The 23,226-nt window shown below is 44.7% G+C and overlaps 1 protein-coding gene and 1 long non-coding RNA gene across 2 annotated transcripts; both read left to right on the forward strand.

Moving 5' to 3' along the window:
* The first annotated feature begins 895 nt into the window (after positions 1 to 895).
* LOC128140456 (uncharacterized) lies at positions 896 to 6,203 on the forward strand. The gene is made up of 3 exons (XR_008234745.1): positions 896 to 3,508; positions 4,622 to 4,859; positions 5,775 to 6,203. It is a non-coding gene; the product is annotated as an uncharacterized LOC128140456 (long non-coding RNA).
* Positions 6,204 to 7,843: 1,640 nt separating this feature from the next.
* RAB1A (RAB1A, member RAS oncogene family) lies at positions 7,844 to 22,903 on the forward strand. Its single transcript, XM_052784190.1, is given in 8 exon segments — positions 7,844 to 8,032; positions 8,034 to 8,111; positions 8,114 to 8,250; positions 15,400 to 15,472; positions 17,692 to 17,787; positions 19,301 to 19,396; positions 20,443 to 20,574; positions 20,845 to 22,903. Coding segments are annotated over 8 exon segments (999 nt in total). The 3' UTR covers positions 21,043 to 22,903.
* Positions 22,904 to 23,226: the final 323 nt, after the last annotated feature.

Here is a 23,226-nt window from a genome sequence, read left to right on the forward strand (position 1 = left end):
GTTGCGTAAAATAGGATGTATTGCCTATTTGTTGAAGCCTATAGGTGTACCTATTTCAATAAAGCAGAAGCTAGATTCCTTACCATTTGTGGACTAAAGAACCTACTGAATTCTTGCTTCCCATATTGGCTTTACTACTATGCAGAGTTTTACCACTTGAATTCACTGATTAATGTTTTAAGCAGAATGAAACCTTTATAAATTTTATTTTTTCAAAACCTGCTGCCAAAAATCACAGTATTTCACCATTCAAAGACAGTTCTTTGCTTCTTCAAAGACTTTATTAAACTGATCTGTACCATCCTCCTCACAGGACTGTAGTGGTGTACCCTCATATGATACAAATGATAAGCTTCTGTCTGAAATAATAGGGATGATACCTAATCCTGAACTGACAGTTGAAGGATTTTAAATAAAGGTTATCAATGACAGGTCTGTAAGCTAGCCTCAGTTCTGTCTGTCCTGTGCTAGGATGAAGATGAAGGCATTTGACTCTCTTAACAAGAGAGAGGCTCTAAAAGCCTAAGCTTTTATCCTTGAGCTTTTGTTACATTTAAGGATTCATGCTGAATAACAATAATAAAAGATTAATCCCATCTGGTTTTCTGTTGATTGTTAGTTTAATTTAGTGGATGACTACTCAAAGTTTAGTCTGCCAGACAAGGAAGGTATGCAGTTATCAACATTACTGATAGGATAAACCAATTATGTAAGCTTATTTTCAGATCTCTCCAAATCCCATAATACTTAACAAAGTAAAACTCTTCAGTTGAAATGCACATGTTTACAGGAAGATACAGCATCAAAGAGAGGTTTCATTTAGAGCTTTGGGTAGACTAAGTGGCCTTGTTGACTGATTCTTTGCCTGTTGCCATTTTTAGGCATGAAATATAGCAGGAAACTGAAAAGAAAATAAGGACAAGAAAAAACAGAGTCATAAGAAAGACTTTTGAGAGTTGTCAGAAAGACTTTTGTGCTTAGAAGGCTGTGGAGGCCTAAGCACTGAAAAGATCAGTATGTGCTGTGTTTTGGGGGTCTAGTTAGTGCTGCATCTTTGAGCTGTAACAGTATTTCTCAAACTGTGCGTCCAGCCATTGCCTTGGCAGGACTCCAGGTTAATCCTGTGTAGGGAGAGGAAAGCGCCCGTGGGGCTTGGCAAAAGTTGCTTGTCCTTTCCTCATGAAGATATGCATTTGTTCCTGGCTAGTGTAGGAGGTGGCTCCTCCTTTCTCTCTGCATTTGTAGGCTCCATGAAAACAGATAATTCCAGAAGACAGTCTAATATGCAATTGCAGACCCAAATGTCATTGTAGAGGTCCGAGACTCTCTCTCCTGACACACAGCTAAATTGTACATGCATGTGCAAGCAGTTTCACAAGCCTACTAATGAATGCCCCAAACCAAGTTAGATGGAACTTACAAGGGATGAGTAGGGAGAAAACAAAACACCAAGGAGCAAGAAAGACGAAAAAGCACAAAGAACAGTGAGAAAGAAATTCAAAGTGTAGAACATAGTGTAAACAGGTATCATCTATGCCACACCATGAAAGGAGGGCATTCTGTTGTTGAATCACATGTTGCAGGCCCCCATAAGTGTGCAATACACAAAGTATGGAAGATGATGTGCAAGGCAGGTGTGTAAAAAGGATGAGCAAACAGAGGAGGATAGTGAACAAAGAAAAATCGAGAAGAAAGTTTTTGAAAAAGGAAGAGGTCAGAATTAAAAATAATGACACAAAAGCTGGTATTGAAGAAAAGGGGTGAGACAGTAGAAGGAAAGATGAAAGAAAGTACAGCCACTGATTTGATGTGCTGGTTTTCATTAGAAATGTATCCTTTTGCCACTTCTGGATGCCATACACATATATAAGAAAATACAAGCTTTTGAGCTTAACAGGGTAAAGGTCCCTTCCAGAACCCTGGCACTAAAAACCACCTGCAAAACCCAATAAAACAACCTTCGGTATTAAATCGATGTCAGTGTTAAATAACATCCTGTGCCAGGCAGGGAGATGCCAGCCCAGCTGGATGAATACATGCCAGAGCATTTAGATGATAACTGGTATGATGAATCAAACTCTTAAGCAAATAGATACCTAGGTAAAGAGCAGGGCGACCAAATTCCATGGTGCACTACCCTGCTATCTCCGCTGGGTTGCAAAATGCATGAGTCAGAGGTAGAAGATAGCCCTTGGCAGTATCTGTGGAGAGTACTATGATCCCCACTTAAGCAAACCCAGGCGTTCTTGCTTCCTGATGTTTCTGGGCTGTTTTCAAGGTGCTTTCTAGCAGTACTCTCCCCCAGTGTCTATGTGGCAGTCAACCAAGGTCTGCATCAGTAAGAAAGGGTTCATTTACTAGAAGGAAATGAGTGCTGCAAGCAGGACATCAGGTGCTCGGGAGACGGCAACCTCAGAGTCTGACCTCCTGTTGCACAGTTGTGGTCCAGAGTCTGAGCTGCCATTATAAAAACAACAAACAGGCCAGATCCTCAGCTGGCATAGAGCCACAGAAGCTCAGCATAGAGCTTGAGCTCTGTCGTCTTCATCTCTTGTGGCACTGAAGATTATGGTTAAAAAGGTGCCCAGCATGTAACAGATGAAGTAAAGTGTACTGAATTCACCAGCAACCTTAAGTAAAAGCCTAAGCTGCTTAATTTATTCTTGGAATCATTTTACTACTGAGCTTTTTTTACCTTTCTTGTGGGTGCTGTCACAAATGGCCCGTGGGAACAGTGGAATTGTCATTCCTGGACGTTTTCAAGAACATCACTATTGGGATTGAAATGGATGCAACCAAAGCCGAGGAACTGACTAGACCATCTCTTGGTGTCTCTTCCAACCTAATTTTTTTCTATGATTTTAGCAAATGCATTCAGTTACTGTCCTAAGCTTGCAGTGTTACACTGCTTCCACCAGGCTTGTGTAACAAAAGCCCCAACTACCAGACCCCTTGGCTTCCTCCATGGCTACTCATGCAATACAAAATGTGGTGGTGGTATCAGTTTTGCAGAAGGTTGGGAAATCAAGATCTGAACCATGGTGACAATGTAAAGTAAGAAGTAAAGAAAGATATCAAAGTTAATAGCTAGCCAGCTTATTACAGTGTTTCATGTCCCGCTCAAAATAATTTTCTGCTTCAAATTTGGGTGACAGTTGCCACAAAAACTCTCACATGCTCAGAACAGTACTGAGGCAAACTGGGCCTGGATTCTGAAGAAAGGAGCCAGAACAAGGTGCTAGATCTCCTTCTAGGTGTTTCCCAAAAGAGATTTAGCTCACCAGAGTTGGACATCTGCTCTCCAAGCATCCTGCTGTCCCTTCACATCCACCAAGTGCTCTTGACACTTCACCTTGCCTGTATCTGCTTGGCTTCTGCCTGTGATTGGAACCAACGTGGAATCTCTGGCTCCATTTCCCTCACTGTAGGATGCAAATGCACAGGCTGTATGAGGCAAAAACAAGAAGTAGAGCTGGACATTAGCTGTTTCCTGGCGATTTACAGACTGGTAAGATCCATTACACCATCTGGTTACCTCCCTCCTGTAAGAAGCAATGTGTGATAGTGGACCAGCTCTTTTAAACAGTTCCAGAATACCCTTTTCCTCTCCACTTCTATTTTTCTGATGTCAGGCTACACCCGAGTATGGGTTCATCATACTGGTACTACAGGTCCATCAGCAACTTACTTCTCCTTTGCCCCTTACTTCCTAAATCAAGAATTAAGAAGGAGAAGAATTTGCTAACACCATTTCAGGTGTGCTGCCAGCACATCAGGAATGGACTGCTTATATTGTCAGAAAAACATTGGTAGCTGACAAGTCCTGCAGAGAGATTAAATACATGGGAGGACTGTGAGCAATACAAGAGAGACATGCTGCTATTGATAAGCTAAAATCAGTGTTTGTTTCCCAGCTCTCCCAGTATCAAAAGAGCCAGTTGCAATGTCTCAGCTCACTGTTGTGCATTCCTGGTACCTGACCTTGTCCGTGTGGCTGTTGTGCGTCTGTTAGCCTGTGAGCTTCCCACTACATGGAACACTGACTGAGAAGGGGGAGGGGAAGTGAAGAGCGGAGGAACGCAGGAGGGGAAATAAATACCTAAATTGTTTTTTTCTGATTTTGTACGCAGTCTAGGGAAAAGGACACTGGCAGGACCTGAATGATATCTGAACACTGCTGTGCTAACATGACAGCTTTATGGGGAGGCAGTACTGGGTCAGAAGCGCGATTCCCCCTACCTTTGGTTCAAGAATTGTTACGCAGGGGAAAGAAAGACATTTTCAGGGTAAAAACTGTGGTAGAGTGGTAGAGAGCAGACCTGAAACCTTCCTTTGCCCTGTTACTGTGTGGCATAGTTATACAGCTAAAAAATATTGACCATTTCATATGAAATAAGGGCAGAAGAGGAAGGTAGAATGAATCCTATGCATGTCGCTGCTTTCTGCAGGCTGCAGTCCACACGGGCGATTCCCTCGCAGTCCCACTGACAGTCCCGTGGCAGATCAGGCATGTGGGCTCTGTACTGCAATGCAAAACCTGAGCTCATGCAGCTGTAACGTTCCTCCTCCATCATTTGTGCTGTTTTCCCTCCTTCCTCTCCCCTCTTACACCTGCCTGCAGCCACTGCAGCTTGCTTTCTCTCTCCCTCCCATCCCCTGTCCTCCTGTCCCTTCATTTCCCAGGGCCTCCTCTGGCACATGCCTTTTGTGGCCTAGGGAGGAGAGAGATGGGAGGAGAGGATGGCAGGTCACCTGAGTGGAACCAGGAACCAGCAGAATTCAACCTCAAAAACATGAATTGGTGGGTCAGGATACTGCCCCGGGGTGGACAGGACTGGGGAAGGTGACTACAGTTAAAGGTAATCTGTGCTCATGGCTTTTCCTAGGCTGCTCTGGTAGAGCGCAACAGCCCAAGCCAAAGGAAATTCTGCAGCTGATTTCACTAACAGGATAAAATCAGCCTCTATTGGCACAGGCAGAATTCAGCCCTGAAGGTATATGAATAATGTTTCCCTAACTGGCATCTGATACTGCTCCTTGCATTACGCTCCTATTAGTGAGAGACACGTGAGGCCTCTCTGACCGTCCAGTGGTTCGTGGTGTTCAAGACAAACTACGAACACCCACTGCAGGAAGGAGGAGGAACGGGACAGAATGTGATACACGGGTTATAAATCATCACTCTGATCCCAGCTAGAAACCAGGCAGGGGTCCTGAGCCTGTTCATCCAGTTAAACGGGTACACGTGCAGACACTCAGCTGCAGATGACATCAAAGCAGTAGATGACCTCAGCCTGCAACATGGGCAGCAGAAAGCCCTCCCTGCACCTCCCTGCAGAGCTGAAGCAGACCCACTTTTCGCACTGCCCTTGCACCCAGCCTGGAGCCATGGGTTGCTACGCCTGCCACGCTGCTGGTTCAGTCATACAGATTAAATATGCCCTTCTCAGACACGGAAGCTATTATTTCTCTGAGATGAAACAGCATCCCACACTCTTATTAACCTGTGCCCTACTTCAGAAGTAAATCTAATTTGTGGCTTTCATAGTTAGCTAGTGCTGGTGTTGGTTCATCCCTGCATCTGCTCTGACTTTGCTGGATACATTTATGCAGTGCCAGATGTGGCAGAGCCCTATTTACTGTGGCCTGTGTGTGTTATTCCTCACAACAGAACAAGGAATTGGGGTGCTTGGAGCTTTTTGTTTCACTGGGGAAGAGAAAAGTAAAAGCACAAATGTTAAAAATGTCCCTGCAAAAACAATTTTTGTATTCAGCAGAGAATGACGTGCTGTCTGCTAAACGAAGTTACTCATCTGGGATATTTCTGCACATCTGGTCACCTTCCACAGAGTGTCTCGAGAGTCGTGGTGTATGAGGGAGAAGAGAGACTTTCAAAGGATTCGCTGGATTTCCGATGGCAAACATCAAACAAAATGGGTATTGTTTCACAAATACACAAAGTATATAGGGACATGGAAGTAGAATCTCCAACGATGGCCACCGCAGAAGCAGTACCTACAGTAATTTATGTGGTAGATTCATCTGCAGATTATGTTACCTAACAAGCAATGCAAGAAAGCAAAGGAAACCCAAAACCTTTTTTAAGCAATGCTCGATACTTCCAATTATAGTTGGCACAGTTTATTGACTTTTTTTAAGGAATTGAACATGACTATATTAAAACCATGAGGATGCGTGAAGCATGGGTGACTTTTCATGATCTTCTTGTGGGGGGGAAAAAGGACAAGACGGCACAATTTCAGTTCCTCTGGGGATTCAGCTCTCTTCTGTTGCCATCCAGTGGAAAGGCTTCCGTTCACATCGGCTATTCTGGTAGTCCCTTGGTGTACCGACATGGCTGGCAACTTGCAGCTTGGTGGAAGTCAGCGTGTGAACAGATTCACATCTAGATGGCTGCAGCAGCGCTTCCCAGCTTGCTGTATGAAGTCCTACATGCACTTCCCTGTGGGGGATGTTTCAGTGATCTCGCAATCCATTCGCGGGTTGTTCCTCCTGTCCTTTGAGCCAGTTGGAAGATTAACTTTGGTCAATGTATTATAGTGTGCCCTTTGTAATGAAATAATGTCAGATAATATGTATTTAGTGGGGATTTAAATTCCCGAGCTGATTACGAGGAGCTGTTAAGACTTCTAAGGTTCAGCAGCGCTCTGCGTATGAGTCTAGAACGATGTGTAGTGTTGCAGCGATGCGCTCTGACGGTGTTGAAAAGGCTAGGAGTTTGTTAGGAATAAATCTGAAAGCATAAACAACTAAAAATGCTAGCGATACAACTTGATATTCTGTAAGAATTTGTTTCAAGTGGTTGACCAGAAAACTAGGCTCCTGTATTCTGAATTCTTCCAGCTTTAACAGGTCGTTTGCTCCGAGATCCCTGGCGTGTGACAATCTCTCCCTTCCCGTTTCCCAGCAGTAGAATGAGCGCAGTAATATTTACTGTGCCCAAAGAACGTTATGAAATGTGACTAAATAATGTGCGTAGAATGCCTTTGATAAAAGATGCAACGGCAGTGCGAAAAGGCATTGTCACTTATTAATGCACGTGGAGAAAAGAGGTCTCGGCTCCTACAGGCGCCGTGTTCTGCTACAGCCGTCGTTGCGCTGCCCGCCACCCCTCTTGTTCCTATTTTTGTTACGGTGCCTCCATTTGTGCCCCCCACCCGGCCGGAAGGTAAGCGGTGGAAGGGGCAGCAGAGCGGGCTGTCCTCGTCCTCCTCCCGGCGGTGGCCGGCCGGGCCTCCCCGTCAGGGGAAACGGGGACGGCCCTTTCCCGTTGGGGCCTGCCTCGCTCATCCCTCCCAGCGAACCCACCTGGCCAAAGGCCTTTGGGGAACGTTTCAAAACCCGAGGGGTACGCGGACGCCGGACGCCAGCGGACGCCGGACGGGGCTCGGGATCTCCCTCTCCTGTCGCCCGTGTTTAGAGCGGAGGAAACGTAACCAACGGAGAAAATCAAACTCCGGCCGGGCCGTGCGGGGCGGGGGGTTTCGATCCCAGGCGGGAGGGAGGGCTGGGCGCGGCACCTCACGGCCGGGGAAGCCCCCTCCCCGCAGCCCGCGGGGTCCGCCCGGCCCCGCCGCCAACCCCGGCCCGCCGTTTCCCGGCCGGGGCGCCCAGTGGCCCCCGCCGACCGCGGGGGGGCGCCCTGCCCTGCCACGCCACGCCCGCCGAGGCCACGCCCCTCTCCTGCCCGCGCGGTGACTCGTCCGAGCTGCCACGTCTTCCCGCTGACGTCACCCCGAGCCGGCTCCTCCCCGGCCAATCCGCCGCGCCGGCCGCCGCGCCGAGCCGACGGGGCCGAGGGAAGAAAGGCCGGCCGGCGCGCATGCGCCGGCGCCGCCGCAGGGGCCGCCGGGAAAGCGAGTCCCCCGGCGGCGGCGCGGCCGCCCGGCGGCGGCTGCGCGGACTCGCTTTCCCGGCATGCCCCGCCACCGGCCCCCGGCCATGTAAGCGCTGCTCGGCGAGAGGCCGCCCCGTTTCCTGGTTGGGCTCTGGCAGCCATTTTGGGCTGAGGAGCGAGCGCGGAGGCCGCGGAGCGGGCAGGGCGCCGGCGGAGGGGCAGGCCGAGCCGAGCGCCGGGCGAAGGCGGGAGCCGTTGGACGCCTGCATCCGCGGAGCGCCCGCCTCGGCGGCGGGAGGTGCCAGGCCGCGACCGCCCCCCCCCCCCCCGAGCGCGCTCGCCGTCCCTCGGGCCGCGGGCCCCACGGACATGTCCAGCATGAATCCCGAATAGTGAGTGCGGGCCGGGGGAGGGCCTCGCCGCGGCCGCGGGCCCCGCTGCCCCTCGCCGGGAGGGCCGCGATCGGCAGGCCGCGGCGGGGGGGGGGGAGGCTGCCGCCAGGTCTGGCGCGGAGTGGGGGGGTGGGGGCCGAGCCTTCGGGCCTCTGGCGGCCCGTCGCCTACCCCCGGTCACCGAGGGAGCCGTGCCCCGGCGGCGGCGGAGGGCAGGCTTTGGGCCTGCTGGTGCCGTCCCCGGAGCGGGGGGGGTGGGGTTGGGTTACGGGCACCGGGGTCGGAGGGGGGGGGTGGGGTGGCGGGCAGCCGAACGGCGGGCCATGGAAAGTTAATGATGTCCCCGCTATAAACCGGCGCGATGGGCCCGGTGATCCGGGTGGCTTCGGGCATCCCGCCTTCCGCCCCGGGAGCGCTGTCGGTGGCGAAGTAAGTATGGGCGCACTTGACGGCGATTTTTTCCGGACCTGGAAAATAGGCCTCGGAGCTCGGGCTCCAACAAGTGACGGGGGGGAAGCCAGCTCTTTGTGAAAGCCGATCTTCCTGGCCGGTTGCTGCTGGCGGCTTAGTAGTCAGAGGTCCACCCTTCACTTTAGCTGCAAGTCATGTGTGTGTCACATGGCTCTTGCAAAACACTTCTTGCCTATGTAAATTTTGCAACGCTGTGACTTGATAATGAAATGCTCTTGGGGCTGTCTTGAGCTGAAATAGCACTTGCCTAGAAGACCTGGTGATGGCACAGTTTTATGTTTGGGGTTGGTTTTTTTTTTTTTTCGGAGGGTCGTTGTACCTCGTTGTGTGAATATGGCCTCTTTCTCTAATTGGCCTGCTCGGGAGTAAGGATGTCTGAGCTCTCTGGTCAATAGTTGTCTGTATCCTGGCAACTGTAAGAGCAGTGGCTTGCCCACCGGGATGTTGGGGACAATAAACCTCGTTTTGCTCATGGTTTTTTTGTGTGAAGAAGAGGAGAGACTTAGGATTAGTTTAAAAAGCACTTTAAAAACCAGCTGATGCACTCTCAACACTTCAGTGTTGGAGAGTATTTTTAGGATTCTTTCACTGACGCTGGCTTTGCTGGCACTCCAGTTTGGGATGATGAAGCCGCTGTGCACTCCAATGTAACTGAAGTGGTTATGGTATTGAAATGCATGTGTGGTATGACATTACTGCTCTGGATACTCATTGTCTCTGTTCATGGATGACACTTGAACAACTCTTGTCCTCAGAGCATGCTTTTACACACAGTTGAGGCTACTGACTTGCATGGTCATGGCTTTTGTGCTCTTTGCTTATGGTAGCATGGCTGCAAGCACTCTGGGGCCTGTTAAAATCACCTGAAGAGCAAATAGGAGTAGAAGGCAAAGTAGTCATCAGCTAGTGTGAGGGAGTTGATGAAAACTAAGAGGTACAGCCAGGAACTCAAGTTATGTCTTGGCAAGATTATGTAACAAGCTTGCTCATGTGGCTTTGGAAGACACCAAAACGGTAGCTGGAGGTAGTCAGTGGGTGAGACACCAACAAATTGTTGGTGCCTCTGTGGTTGTAATGACTCTCAGAGTTAGACTCAAATTTACCTTGCAGACTGGTGGGTTCTGTAGTGGAAAACTGCCTGCAAGGAGTTAGGCCACTAACACTGTGTGTGCCAAAACAGGTTGAAGGGGGCTTTTTCCATAGATTTTTTTTTTTTCCCTTTCCTGAAGCCTCTCAGCTTTCTAGGCTCTTGATGCAGAGAGTAGTTCCCTGTAATGAGATACTGAATGCAGCTGTGAAGATGGGGAAAATGTTTTGAGGGAGACTCATTCTCAGTGAAGAGTGCTCATTCCTGGTGGTGAGGACAGCCAAGTTCTTGAAAGCAAAACAAAGACAAAAAGCTGTAGTTTAAGATTAATTTGTAGTATTGCTACTTCCTGATGGGGTTGTGTCTGCAGGATGAGGATAGAAGATGGGAAGGGTGTGCTGAGATGGACAGAAAATATCTGTCACTGCAATATGTATACTTGGATCAATGTTAAACCAGGAATAAGACTTATGGGATTATGACATTATTCCTTCTAGTTACCTGTAACAGATACAGGTACAGATGTCTGTTTGTCCTTTTGGAAGTGCCTTGCCTATAATGTAACACGTTCTCACTTCCTTATCACAGCTTCAGATAAGGCTGTAGCCCCAGATCCTCTCTCCTGGGCATGCCAGAACTCTCTGTCAGAGGTCAGTGGGATAGCTAGTTAAAATTTCTTAATAAAAAGACTTGCCTCCTTCAATTTTCCTGTTAAACTTATAGAACTAGAAGCTGCTGGTGCAAAGGTTTGAAGGAGGTGTGTGTGCTTCTGAGAGCTTCCTTGAAATTTCAGGGCTGTGGGAAAGCCTACTGGACTAGTTAGTGTGCTTTTTTGTTTGAGTGAAGGAGCTGGAGAGGGATGGATGAGATATTAGTGCTAGTGTTTGGAAGCTAAATACTGAAAACACCTGCCCACCCAGCACTGGGATGTATTCCTTCTGTGTTCCTCCCCCTTCATGGTGTTTAAATGAGCAAAGTGTCAATATTGACTCTGTTGAGGCTAGATCATGTCAGGTTCGGCATTTCCTACCCCTTCTGCAACTTGTGTGTAGTAGGCTGACTAGCATAAACACACTGGTGGGTAAACTATCTAACAGCCAAGTGGTATCAGGAGTTAATCTTGATCAATACTCTATAGTGTCTGGATCTTGTTCTAGATACCTTCTTCAAGGGGAGATGGGGAAATGAAGTGCTTGTTCCGAGTAAATCTTGGGGTTTTTTGTGTTCTTCAGAAGTGTTAGAGAGTACTTGTGCAGGGGTTTTCAGACTTGTGTGATGGTGTTCAGTAGATGACAATCGAGTGACAGCTGCTGGGTTGCTGGAATCATCTGAAATTGTTTGTGTTCTAACCTTCCCAAACAGCAATCTGCGATGCAAAGTGGCATTATGTCTTCTGGGTTCTGTTTACTTACACAAGCAGTGTGTAATCAGAGTGACAGTCATGCTCCTCTTCAAAATTTCTTGGGTGGTAGAACAAAGACTAGGGATTTGAGGCTGCTGTGAGTACCTGTTTACAGTAAACTTGCAGCTGACATCAGTGATTAAAGCCGATTCCAGCAGTTCCTTGTTGGAGATGGAGGACTACCTAGTCTTGTCTGTTTTGGTGTAAAAGCTTCCTAGCATTTAAAAAAAAAATCCCCGTATGTCTACCTGTATAAACAACAGTATCTTGGAGGCCCACAGGTCCCTTCTTCCACACAGCTTTGGCCAGGTCTGTCCTAAACTTGACTTTCTGGTCTTCTGCTGAACTTGCTGACTATTGTGTGGAAAATGCTTGTACAGGAGGATGCTGCTTCACTGCTCAAAAATTTGACAGGGCTATTTTGGAGGTGCCTTTTTTTTGGCAAGAGGCAATTAAGCTTAACATATATATCTTTTATCTCTTTGGCAAGAGAAAGTTACCATATCCTCTTCCTGCTGGGGAGCATTTGAAAGCCTCACTCTTACTGACAGTACCTGCCTGCCTTGCTGTGCACATTCTTCCAGTGTGCTCTCTCTTAGGGGTGCTAAGTATGACTTGCGTATATAAATGGTGAGAAATAGTTGAATGATAAATCTGAATTCACATTATCTCCAAGTAGTGTGGAGAAGGCTATGCTGCATAGCTTAGCCTGCTTTATGAAGGCTCCCTAAACTGGGAGAGCTGATGAGTTAGGCCTTCAGGTTTGAAGAGCAAAAATTCAGTGGCTTCAGAAATGCTTGTGTGGCTCTTCAGGAGCAAATACCACAATTAACCTGCATGGCTTGTTGGACACATCGCTACAGTTGAACCCATTAACACAAATATTCTATCAGTGTAGTTCAGTCTAGAAATAGATTTCTGCAAATTTTTGTGGCTTGTTTTCATTTTCAGTTTAAACTGTTGCTGTACTCTTGAGAGCTGTGTCTAGCATCATACCATGTGTAATGGACTGCTCATTTGGTTCTAGGGCCCCTGTATAGGCACCTGCTGTATTTTAAAAGGTCCTAGTGCAACTGTACCTAGAAAGGAAGGCACCATATAATTGAAATATGGAATGATTTTAATTTTTTAAAACCTAAATAGCAAGGTTCTACTTAAATTATCTCTGAATTGATGCAGATCTAAGCATCAGTCTTTCTTACCTGGCAAAACTAGGTTTTTGTGACACAGCACCCATTTCTAAGGTCAGAGACAGAGCTAACTCAGTAAAGGCCATTTCCAGCCATGCCCCAGCTTGACTGGGACTGGCCCTGGTTTTGGTGGGGGTGAGGCAGGTGGCCTAAGTAACTGTATGAGCCTGTGTTTGTCACTTGCTTCTGGAAAGCCCAAAGTGTCAGAAGGTCTTACTAACAAAGATGTCAAACCCAATATTTAAGCCTTCTGTGTCCTTGTTATGTTAACTTAGCAGTAGTGCTGCGCATAAACCATTATTGTTCTTGTTTGCTTCTGAACAGTAAAAGATTTAATAGGGTAGATCTGGTTGGGAGCTGCTCTTAGCACTAAGAGTAACAGAGGAAGGCAAGTTACTTGATGTTTGGGGGCTGGGGAGACCTCAGTTCCCCTTGGAAGCAAGGGGAGGCTCTGAAGTGAATCTTTCAGACTCATAGCTGAAGCCTTACGTACACCAGGAAGGAACTATTTTTTTTCCACTAATTTTAGTGAAGACAATGTAGTGGTAATGTTGCTGTATTACCATTCTTAAGGGGATTATAACATGCTACAAGCTCTAATAATTTCAAGTGTATCAGTGCTTACTGTAAGTAATAATTTAACTTCAGGATTGCTGAAAATTCTGGTTTTGCAGGGAACTGAACAACCAAAGTTTCCTGCTGATGTAGGAAGGAGCTTTTTGGAGGCTGAGGCAATTGTGGCTTCAGTTTATGCATCATCCTGGGGAAGAAGGCATAGGTTTAACAGTGGACTGGGTCTCAGAGCTATTGTACCTTACTTTGGTCTCCAGGTTACATAGAGTTCCTCTGCTCTTGGGGGATGAAATTATTAGTGGGGGTAAGAAGTTTTAAATGTCTCTTGCTACAGTTGCTTCGGGGTAGCCCCTTGCCTCGGTTCCTAGGTGATGTTGGTGGTTGAGAGGCAGTGGAGCCAGGTAGCTGAGGGTAACTGTACTACTGGTCAATACAGTCCCACTTCGGTGATCCTTAGGCTTAAAACACGTTTTTTTTGTGGTAAAGCACAACTGTACATCCTCAGTGACTAGCTCATCAGTGTGGCTGTGGTGGAGTTTCTGCAAGTGGAGCCACCGGAAACACAAAACTGTTCTTTTTGAAGCACTCAGGGAGGCAGTGCTTGGGACTGCAGGTGGTGGTGGTGGTGGGGGTGTTGCCTTATGGGCAGGCCCAAACTTCAAGAAACATGTATTTTGTCTATTATCACCAGTGTAAGAGTATGAGCAGTAATGATGCTTCAGCTGTCTTGAAGCTGTTAAGATATGTGGCTTGTGATGCAATATAACTTATCTCCCCTAAACAGTTTGGGTTAACTGTCATTCTACTAAAACCATCTTGCATTGTATTAGTACATGACTTGACAGGTGGAGTAGTCAGTTCTGTGACTGTAAACTGCTAGATATCCTTTGACTTTGATTTTTTTTTTTTAAATACCTTGAGTGCTTTCAGGTTTACACTGTGGGGGAAGGTTGTATTTTTAAGTGTCAGCTTATTAGTTGCTACACTTACCACTTCTGACTTCTCTCTAGCCTTGAGAGAAGTGCTGTGGAAACTAATGAACATTTCAGTTGAGTGTGTTCTTGAAGCCTGGGACCAGCCAAGATGACAGTCATTTGGGCACTTGAGCGGAGGAGTGGTGAAAAGCTGAGCAGTTGACCATCTGCTTGGCTGTTACTAGCTGGGGATGGATGCGGTTTCCTGACTGGATTCCTGCCAGCTGGAGTCAGTGGCGGTGTTAGTAGGGAATAATAGGTGGGGACAGTTGACTGCAGGCATTTGCATAATTTTTATCTTCTTGGTTTGGCTAAGTGGGCATAGAAATATGTCTGTCGTAAACTCTAGTGGTTAAATGAGAACAGGACTTAATCTTGGACACTACAGGGCTGAAGAGTTGTAAACCTAGAATGGGTAGTCTAGTAGTTACAAAGCAAAATAACTTGTGTAAGTGGTGGTTTGTTGCTTTTTCTCTGCTACTTGATCTCTAGCATTAAACTGCCCCATTGGTCTTACGACTAACACAAAATCTAATGCTTTGCCAACAGTGAAATCTTCACTACTCTTTGAAGTATAAGACTAGTTCGGTCACTGATGATACTGTGCTTGTTCCCTCAATGTTGGGAGGACTTGACATTAAGCAAAAAAAAATGTTACCTCTTCCAGTGTGACTTGAGAATTCCTAGTGTCACACCTGACATCTTCTAGAGAACAAATGTATCCTCATTTGGCAATGGCTTTAGCTTTGTTTTAATTCCTGAAAGGCAAGTGAAGTATGTGGTCACACTCAGCTGTTAATAGTCTTATCATGGAAGGTGGATGTTCATTCTGCTTTAACAGCTCTAACTAAACTTAGAGTTCATAGTTTGTATATTTAAATTGAATGTTATGCTGTTGGATTCTGCTGGAACTTAAATTTGGGTAACTTAAACTGAGGAAAGAATTGGTTGCTTTTGGCCAACTACATGGTGTTTGTGAAGCTGGACAGTGGAATCAAACCTTTGACTTTAAAGATGATAGGGGGGTGATGGCTTTGGTGGACAGCAGGCTATTACTACCATCTGTGTGTTACTTGAGTCACTCAACCAAACCATGAGGCTTGCACTTAATTGTGAAGCATGATTTTCATCTTAGCTAGACCACAAAGGGCTGAAGTAGGACTGTTAGTATAGGTGATAGTCACACTTAATACCCCAGAGTAACTTCCTAGGAAAGCACAGTTCTGCACAAAAATGCTGTGTTCAGAGCATCTCCATCACACTTCCCTTACCAAGCAAATGAAGTAAATTGTGAGAGTGTCTAAACTGGATAGAGAAGCTTGAAGTTGTAGGTGACTTCCCTAGTAGTGAGTTAATTGACCCTTCTCAAACATTGTGATATACTAGCTATAAGGAACTTGGTTCTTGATAGTGTTTTTCATTAAGTGACTTAATTTTTTTTTTCTTCTGCAGTGACTATTTATTCAAGCTGCTTCTGATTGGAGACTCCGGTGTTGGGAAATCTTGCCTTCTACTTAGGTTTGCAGTAAGTGATCGTGCTTGAAAACTTTATGTAAAAAAAACTACCAGGTACTTAGCAAGAATTTCTCTGCTACAACAACTACTTGAAAGGACTGATGTCTGTCAGGTCTGGTATACCAAGGAATAATTAAAGTATGGCAAAACCCTCCTGTCTTCTGCATTTGTTTCTAGCTGGTGTATTTGAGTAATATGGAAAGAAGTAATATAAGAATATGTCCAGTTAAGTTTAATTCTCATTTTCCTGTTGCTGGAGAACAAGATATCTTGATGTCCATCATTACACTAGCGGTAGAACGCTGAAGATGGAAGAACATACTTGAATTCTGGGGTGTGTGCCTTCAGTCATGAAGAGTACAAATGTGTCAGGGCAAGACCTTGATCAGTTACTACTTGATCTGAATATTTTCAGCCAAATGAAGTTTGATATCTTCATTGAAAAGGCCTACCAATTGCTTAGCCAGAGGGGGAAGTAATTTAAATAATATTCTAGGAATAATAAGGCCTTGTGCTTCCTTTAGTGAATGAGTGTATAATAAATGTTAAAATTGCTGGTGAGCTTCTGTGGCTGAAACTTGATGCAAGAAACTCTAGTTTTCTTGTCAACAGGAAAAGGTAAAATGGGTTTGACAGCTCTGAGTAGAAAAAGCTGGAATCCAGTGAACTCCTTATCTATATCTATGCCAAAGTGCAGCTTTATGTTGCCATGGGAGGATAGGAAGGAAGGGAGAATGTGGGGCATTAGTTCAGAAACTAGAGTCTGATACTACTGCAAGATGATGGCAGCAGTTTCACAGCCTAAACAATTGCTCTAGGCACCTCTGGAAAGAGCCTGTTGTGTTCAATGTTATTAATATGAAATGGTGCTCTGGTGTGTACAAATAGCATCACCTAAGTTAAAACTGTTAAAACCGCTGTTTGTGCAGTATTAGGACAGGGAGACAGTATGGACACTAGGAAGATGTAACCTGCTTTGCTCACAGAACTGGTGGAGGCAGTGGATTGGAAGTGACACCAAGGCTGGAGCAGTACTCCCAGATCAGTCTAGCCTGCTTCTCTTGCAGATACTTCTGGATTAATTTTGGCTTCATGTGAATAATCCCAACTTTTCTTTTTTGATAGCCAGCTTAAGTTTGTGCTTGGTTATCTGGTGTTTCTTCAACTAAGAAAGTCAAGTTTCTAAAGGAAAGAGCTACTAAGTAAGCTATTTTACCCTGACATAAGGAATTACCACAGCATTCACTTACCTGTGTTCTTCCTGCTATAGGTTAAAAGGCGTAAGGCTTTTCAAACATACCCTTCTGAGTATTGAAATGTGAAGGAAATAAATGTCATGTCATTCTAAAAGCCTTAATGCTTTATTCTTACTTGCATGTGTTCCCTCAGGCAGATGTATTACCTAAGGTGCCTTCCATTCACAACCCAAAGAAACCCCTTGCTTTTTTGATAGCTGTTGGTTGCATAAAGCCTTTTGTGGTATATTTTACATGAAGTTCTATCCTACTGGTACTTTAGGAATAGAAAGTTCCTTCATGCTGGCAAGCTAACAATCACTAGAAGGTAGCAAAGACTGATGCAAGCACTTCCTGTGTATCTTAAGGCCTGCTGGAGACTCTGCAGTCAGCTCTATGCAAGCTGCTAAACCAGTGCTGCGTTTTCCTTCCTGTATTTACACAGACTGCAGAGCAGAGGATTTAACACAAGTACCCAAGCTGTAACTCTTAACTGCCTTGGCAACCAGCTGTGGCAGCAGAGGATCTGAAATTCAGATGGAGTGTGACTGAGGCAAAGGCTCTGACTTGTAGGTAGCTGCTGTGTAATACAGATGAAAAACCATCAAAGGAAGATAAAAATCTGAGGCATTTTAATAACTATAATGGTTTTTCTAAGTAGCTCTGCAGTCTGCCAACATGAGCAAAGACTTTTTTTTTAAACTACAGTTCAAAAGGACTTAACATTACAGGATTTCCAGAAAAGAGGCTTTTTGACTAGTTTTTGGAACATAAATCTTGTTGTTTGAGGTGCTTTTAAAAAACTGTGCAGAATTTTGGAGAAGTAAATACTCAGTGAAAATACCTAGCTACCTATTGGTCTTTGCCATGAAAGATCAGACTGTTTTTGCTAGGGAAGTAAGTACCTTTGCCTGGTGCCTACCTGTTGCATAATAAAGTAGGTGACTGCAGAAGAGGTGCAGCTGGCTTGACTTATGTTCACTCTTTCTCCTAGGATGACACGTACACAGAAAGTTACATCAGCACGATTGGTGTGGACTTCAAAATCAGAACTATAGAACTAGATGGGAAAACAATCAAGCTTCAGATAGTAAGTAGTATTTCTCAACTCCTGGGTACTTTAATCTGTTGAAGCACAGAATTATATTCATAAGGGTTAGTAGTTACCTTTGTACTTTAATCATTAAAATATAAGTGGTATCTTCCCTGTTAGAAGGAAGGCTAGGCAGTTTTTACAGGATTACAAGACTTCCCATGACCTGTCCTTAAAGGATGCTTATCAAGGCTGATTGCCTGAAAGAGGAAATAACCTGTTATAAATTTACTTTCCTGGGAAGAAAAGAAAGCTTAAGTATTTAAAAGGCACTATGGGCTGTGAGCTGAAAAATGGTAGAATGCTGTGCTGGAGTGCTCTTGTATCAAAACTGGTGTAGTTCTGCAGTATGTAGCAAGGATTTGTGTAAGTGCAAGAATGTCACACAGTTGTCCAAGATGCATGAATTCTATAGCAGCTGTTAATAGCAGACTATACCATCTAGTGCTGGGAACTCTGCTTTTGTTGACCTGAATGGAAAAACTGACATGAATGCTTGTAACTGGCCTGTCTGCCTTAGCACTGGGTAGTGTTTTCCAGTTATGCTTTTGGCCTTTCACTTGGAATAAGCAGGGGAAGAGACTTGGCAGTTCTTTCCTCTAATCTTGAAGCACTCTGAAAGGGTGACTGGTGTAATGAAATCTAATATCTATGCAAGGTCATGCAATCCTTGTCAGCCACTGCTTCCAGCTCAAGCAGAGGCTCTTGGGACTTGAAGGCAGTGACTCAGGGATTCCAGGCCGTGTTGTGGAGCAGGCATCCAGTTTACGGCCAGAAGCCTAAGGCTGAGCCTCTGGACTCTAATGTAGCTGTCCTGAGTCCAGAGCAGCCCACTAAGAATGCTGTTGCTGCTGAAATCTGTCTGTGAGTCTCACTATTTTTAATGTGCAGCTAGCCCTATTCTTGACATGGCTCCAGGGAGAGGAATGTTTGGGTGAGTGCTTTTCCTGTCCTGGTGTGGGGAGAGGTCAAGCACCTAATGTCCCTCCTTAACTCTCCCAGTGGGAGAAGGGAACCAGGTTTGGTTTGAGTTGTTGCAATTCATCCTCTGAAGAGGATGTTGCCTTTAAATACTTTTGCTGCAGCTCTTGTACTAAGGAAGTTGAAGTGGAGTGGTTATGTTAGAGACCCACATCTCTCTGACCTTATTCCTAACAGGTTTTCAAGCCCCGGCTCATGTTTGTTCTTCTGACCACTGAACCATGGCTTCTTCATGGGTCAAAACTGCTTAATGTTTTCCTCAGTGAGATCTCTTGACTACACTTGTCTGAAACTAAACAAATGAGCAGTTCTAGAAAAGCACCTACTGAAGTGTAATTCTTCTCAGTTAAAATATCTTGATCTTATCAAATCCTATTTGATGCATACAGTTTCAGAGTCACTTCTGTAGCTGTGACTTGGATCTATTCGTAGTTGGATGGCTGATGAGCTGAGCTGTATTTCTGGAAGCTAATGTTGTAACACTGGTACAGCTACATTGCAGTAACTGATCCTGTTATTTGCCTTGTAGTGGGACACGGCAGGACAGGAGAGGTTTCGAACTATCACTTCCAGTTACTATAGAGGTGCTCATGGCATCATAGTTGTGTATGATGTTACAGATCAGGTAAGTGTTAAACCTGTGCCTGGAGAGTTTCTCCAGGTGGAATATGCTAGGCTGATAAGTAAATAAAACTGGGAATTTAATGACTTGGTGCTTCTTAAGGAGACAGTGACCATGTTCTTCAGGCTGTGTTAAGGTTTATCAGGCTAATGTATGTGTTAGTCTCTGGTTTGGAGCTAAACACAGAAATAAAAGGAGCAGTGGGATCTGTGGGTCTAAAGCATTTGTATCTTAAGCTTAACCTAAAACTTGCTGGGCAGGTAGCTGATTGTTCTATGTGAATACTTCTCACCCTACCTTTGGTAGCAGGAAGTCTGAGTTACTGATGCAAGTTGTTGAAAGATTTCTGAATGTACTTAAACTTTGGTCTACAACAAAAACTGGCATTTGAAACAGAAAATTGTCAGCATGTGTACAGAATACAGCTGAGCCAGTGTTTTCTGTGAAAGAATCTCTGAAGATTACTGGTGCAGTTGTCCTGATTGAAGGGCTCTTATGAAGTGTAGCGTTTCCCAAATTAATATAAAAAGAACCATTGGGTTCAATCACTAACTTGAATATCAGTTCAGCACAGCAGTTCTGCATTTCTGGAGTCAAAGGGTGTTCCAGCATCCTTACAACAGTGTGGTTTGCACCTAATACCTGGTGCTTTGTAAATGCTTGGGATTCTTCTGGTTTCAGCTGTATGCCATGTCTTATCTCTGCTACAGGAGGAGGAGGAAGAGTTCCAGATGGTAGAATTTGTTGACTATTCAATTCAAGATACAGAGCAGGGAAAAATAATGGAGGAGTGCAGCAAAGGAGGAAGGGCTGATTTTGTAGGGCTTGAAGCATGGACTAAGGAGCTGTATAGACCCTGTGTTGACTCACCTATCCTGAGGCAATCAGGGGAGTACTGTAGTATTAAAGTAGAGAGTTTTCTGTCTTGTGGTTGTGAATCACACTGATAGGTTAAGTATAGTGCTTCATATTCTTTCCGAGTCATCACTGAATAGTGCTGAGCTTTCCTCTTGGTTAAGGGTCTTGCTTACAATTCTTTTATCTCCTAGGAGTCTTTCAATAATGTAAAACAGTGGCTGCAGGAGATAGACCGTTATGCCAGTGAAAACGTCAACAAGTTGTTGGTGGGGAACAAATGTGATCTGACCACAAAGAAAGTAGTAGACTATACAACAGCAAAGGTATGTTGATACTGATGTGTATTTGCTTGGTTGAGCACCTAGTCTGGATTGCAATGCACTTGAGTGAGTTCTAGTGCAGGGAAATGTCTTGGTATGCAGATGTCAAGGTGCCATGTCAATGATGCCTTGTGGTGCAAGTCATTATCAGACTGGAGTTTGGGAGTGGGGTGGTGGTCTAGGAGCTTGGGGTTTATCCAGTGGTGCACCAGGAAACAAGGTGAGGTATGAACCAGTGTATGAGTTTACTGTTTGCTGTTTCTCCATTTGCAGGAATTTGCAGATTCTCTTGGAATTCCATTTTTGGAAACCAGTGCAAAGAACGCCACAAATGTAGAACAGTCTTTCATGACCATGGCTGCTGAGATTAAAAAACGAATGGGTCCGGGAGCGACAGCTGGTGGTGCAGAGAAGTCCAATGTTAAAATTCAGAGCACTCCAGTCAAGCAGTCTAGTGGAGGTTGCTGCTAAAACTTGCCTCCCCCCTTTTGTCTCACAACAATGAATTTGCAATCTGAACCCAAGTGAAAAAAAAATTGCCTGAATTGTACTGTATGTAGCTGCACTACAACAGATTCTTACCGTCTCCACAAAGGTCAGAGATTGTAAATGGTCAATACTGACTTTTTTTATTCCCTTGACTCAAGACAGCTAACTTCATTTTCAGAATTGTTTTAAACCTTTGTGTGCTGGTTTATAAATGTGTAATCCTTGTTGCTTTTCCTGATACCAGACTGTTTCCTGTGGTTGGTTAGGATGTATTTTTGTTTTGATGTTTCTATTGGCATGTTTAGATGTCAGGTTTAGTCTTCTGAAGATGAAGTTTAGCCATTTTGTATCAAACAGCACAACAGTGTCTGTCACTTTCCATGCATAAAATTTAGTAAGATATATGTAAGATCGGATTTGCTAGTTCCTTCTTGTAGAATTATAAATGGAAAGATCACACTATCTGATTAATAGTTTCTTCATACTCTGCATATAATTTGTGGCTGCAGAATATTGTAATTTGTTGCACAATATGTAACAAAACTGAAGAAATGTTTAATAAATATTGTACTTATTGGAAGTAATATCAAACTGTATGGTGATAAATATTGTCTTAATTTGTATGGCTAAGGGGGAAATCAGGCTTGCATTGTGCACAAAACATATCTGTGTGCAGCCATGGCTCTCAGACCTAGGAGACCAGAGACCTTCCCTGCAACTAAAGCTAGTGACTATGGCCCAAAAGACTGAGTTGTCATGGTGCTTAAGGCACATATGCTGTACCAGAAACACCCAGCCAATGTTCATGGAGGCATAATGCACTCTGAATGTACAACAGTTCCCTAACTTAGTCTTGGAACTTAATTTATTTCTCAAGGACTCTTATTTAGGGAATTCCTGTCTGCTTTGCATAGTAGGGGAGACAACAGTATTTCCCTAACATGAATGACTTCAATGTAACCTTGAGGTGGTATAACTTTCTACCAGTATATTATGTCTTTTCTATATATTGTTAATTCCATCCTCTTTTAATCAGTACTCTTCTGACTTAGTGCAACAGCTTAGCTTCTATTCTGTTATGCATAGAGGCATGGGAAGGATGAAACAGGGACAGTAAGGCCCCACAACAGACTGTTGCTCAAAGTAGGCGCTATCTTGAACAATTTGGAACTAACCAGCAGCCAAGAGGTTTTGGACAGTGTGATTCTTTGTACAGAGCTAATCAAATCATTAGTGCCTGATGTCTAGCTAAAAGCCACAGGAAAGCTAGCCTATAACACTTCCTATACATGTAAAATTGTTCAGCTTTAAACTCAAATGTTCAGCCTATTCTGTAAATAGTCTCATGTTTGAAAGACCATGTAACATTCCCCTAGTAGTAAATACACCCTGTGATAGTAAAAATATAGCCTAGGTATGTTGTGAGGTATAAACTAAAATTGGTGCAAATATCCTCTGATTTTGGGGGGGGGATGACTTTGGCTAACAGCTTTCTTCAACATAGTTGCATAAATCAACAGGCAATTGTAATACATAAAGTATTGTCATGGTTAAGTTGAACTCTTCCACTTGAGACCTTCACAATAAAGTGATGTGCTTTCTATTAGAGATGTGCTTGTTGGTATAATTCATTATATAATGTGACTTGCTTCTCCTTGAGAGCAGGAGCAGTAGGAGTAGTGAGTGCTGCTAAAATCAGGAAGTGAACCAGAAGGAGGTGTATTGAGGGTAAAACATCTTCCCTTCAGAGAAGTGCACAAATGAACTTAAATGTCAAGATGCCTGCTACATACTATCCAAAACAATGTTAATATATACAGTAATAAAAGCATTGCAAAACCAACTTGGGCTGCACCAGTTGTTTGGTGGTTATTTCCCCCCCCCCCCAAAAGTCATTACTGTGTTACTGTGCTGCTGCTCTTAAATGCTCAAGCCTGTGTTTGTCAGGCAGGAGTTGTGTGGAAGAGAGTAGAACAGGCCTAAAAATCCTGGGCAAGGGCACTGTAGTCTCTCACCTGTGAGCTAAAATACTAAATACCTTTGATGTAATGGGTTGGGCTTAAGACTTGCAAGTGGTAGCACATAGGGACCAGTAGCCTTTCCTTGCATTTAACTCCCACCCTGCCCTGCTCTATATAGGCTTTGTTTAAGCATCTCCCTGAATGC

The sequence above is a fragment of the Harpia harpyja genome, chromosome 4 (assembly GCF_026419915.1).
Source record: "Harpia harpyja isolate bHarHar1 chromosome 4, bHarHar1 primary haplotype, whole genome shotgun sequence".
In the NCBI taxonomy this organism is placed as follows: domain Eukaryota; kingdom Metazoa; phylum Chordata; class Aves; order Accipitriformes; family Accipitridae; genus Harpia; species Harpia harpyja.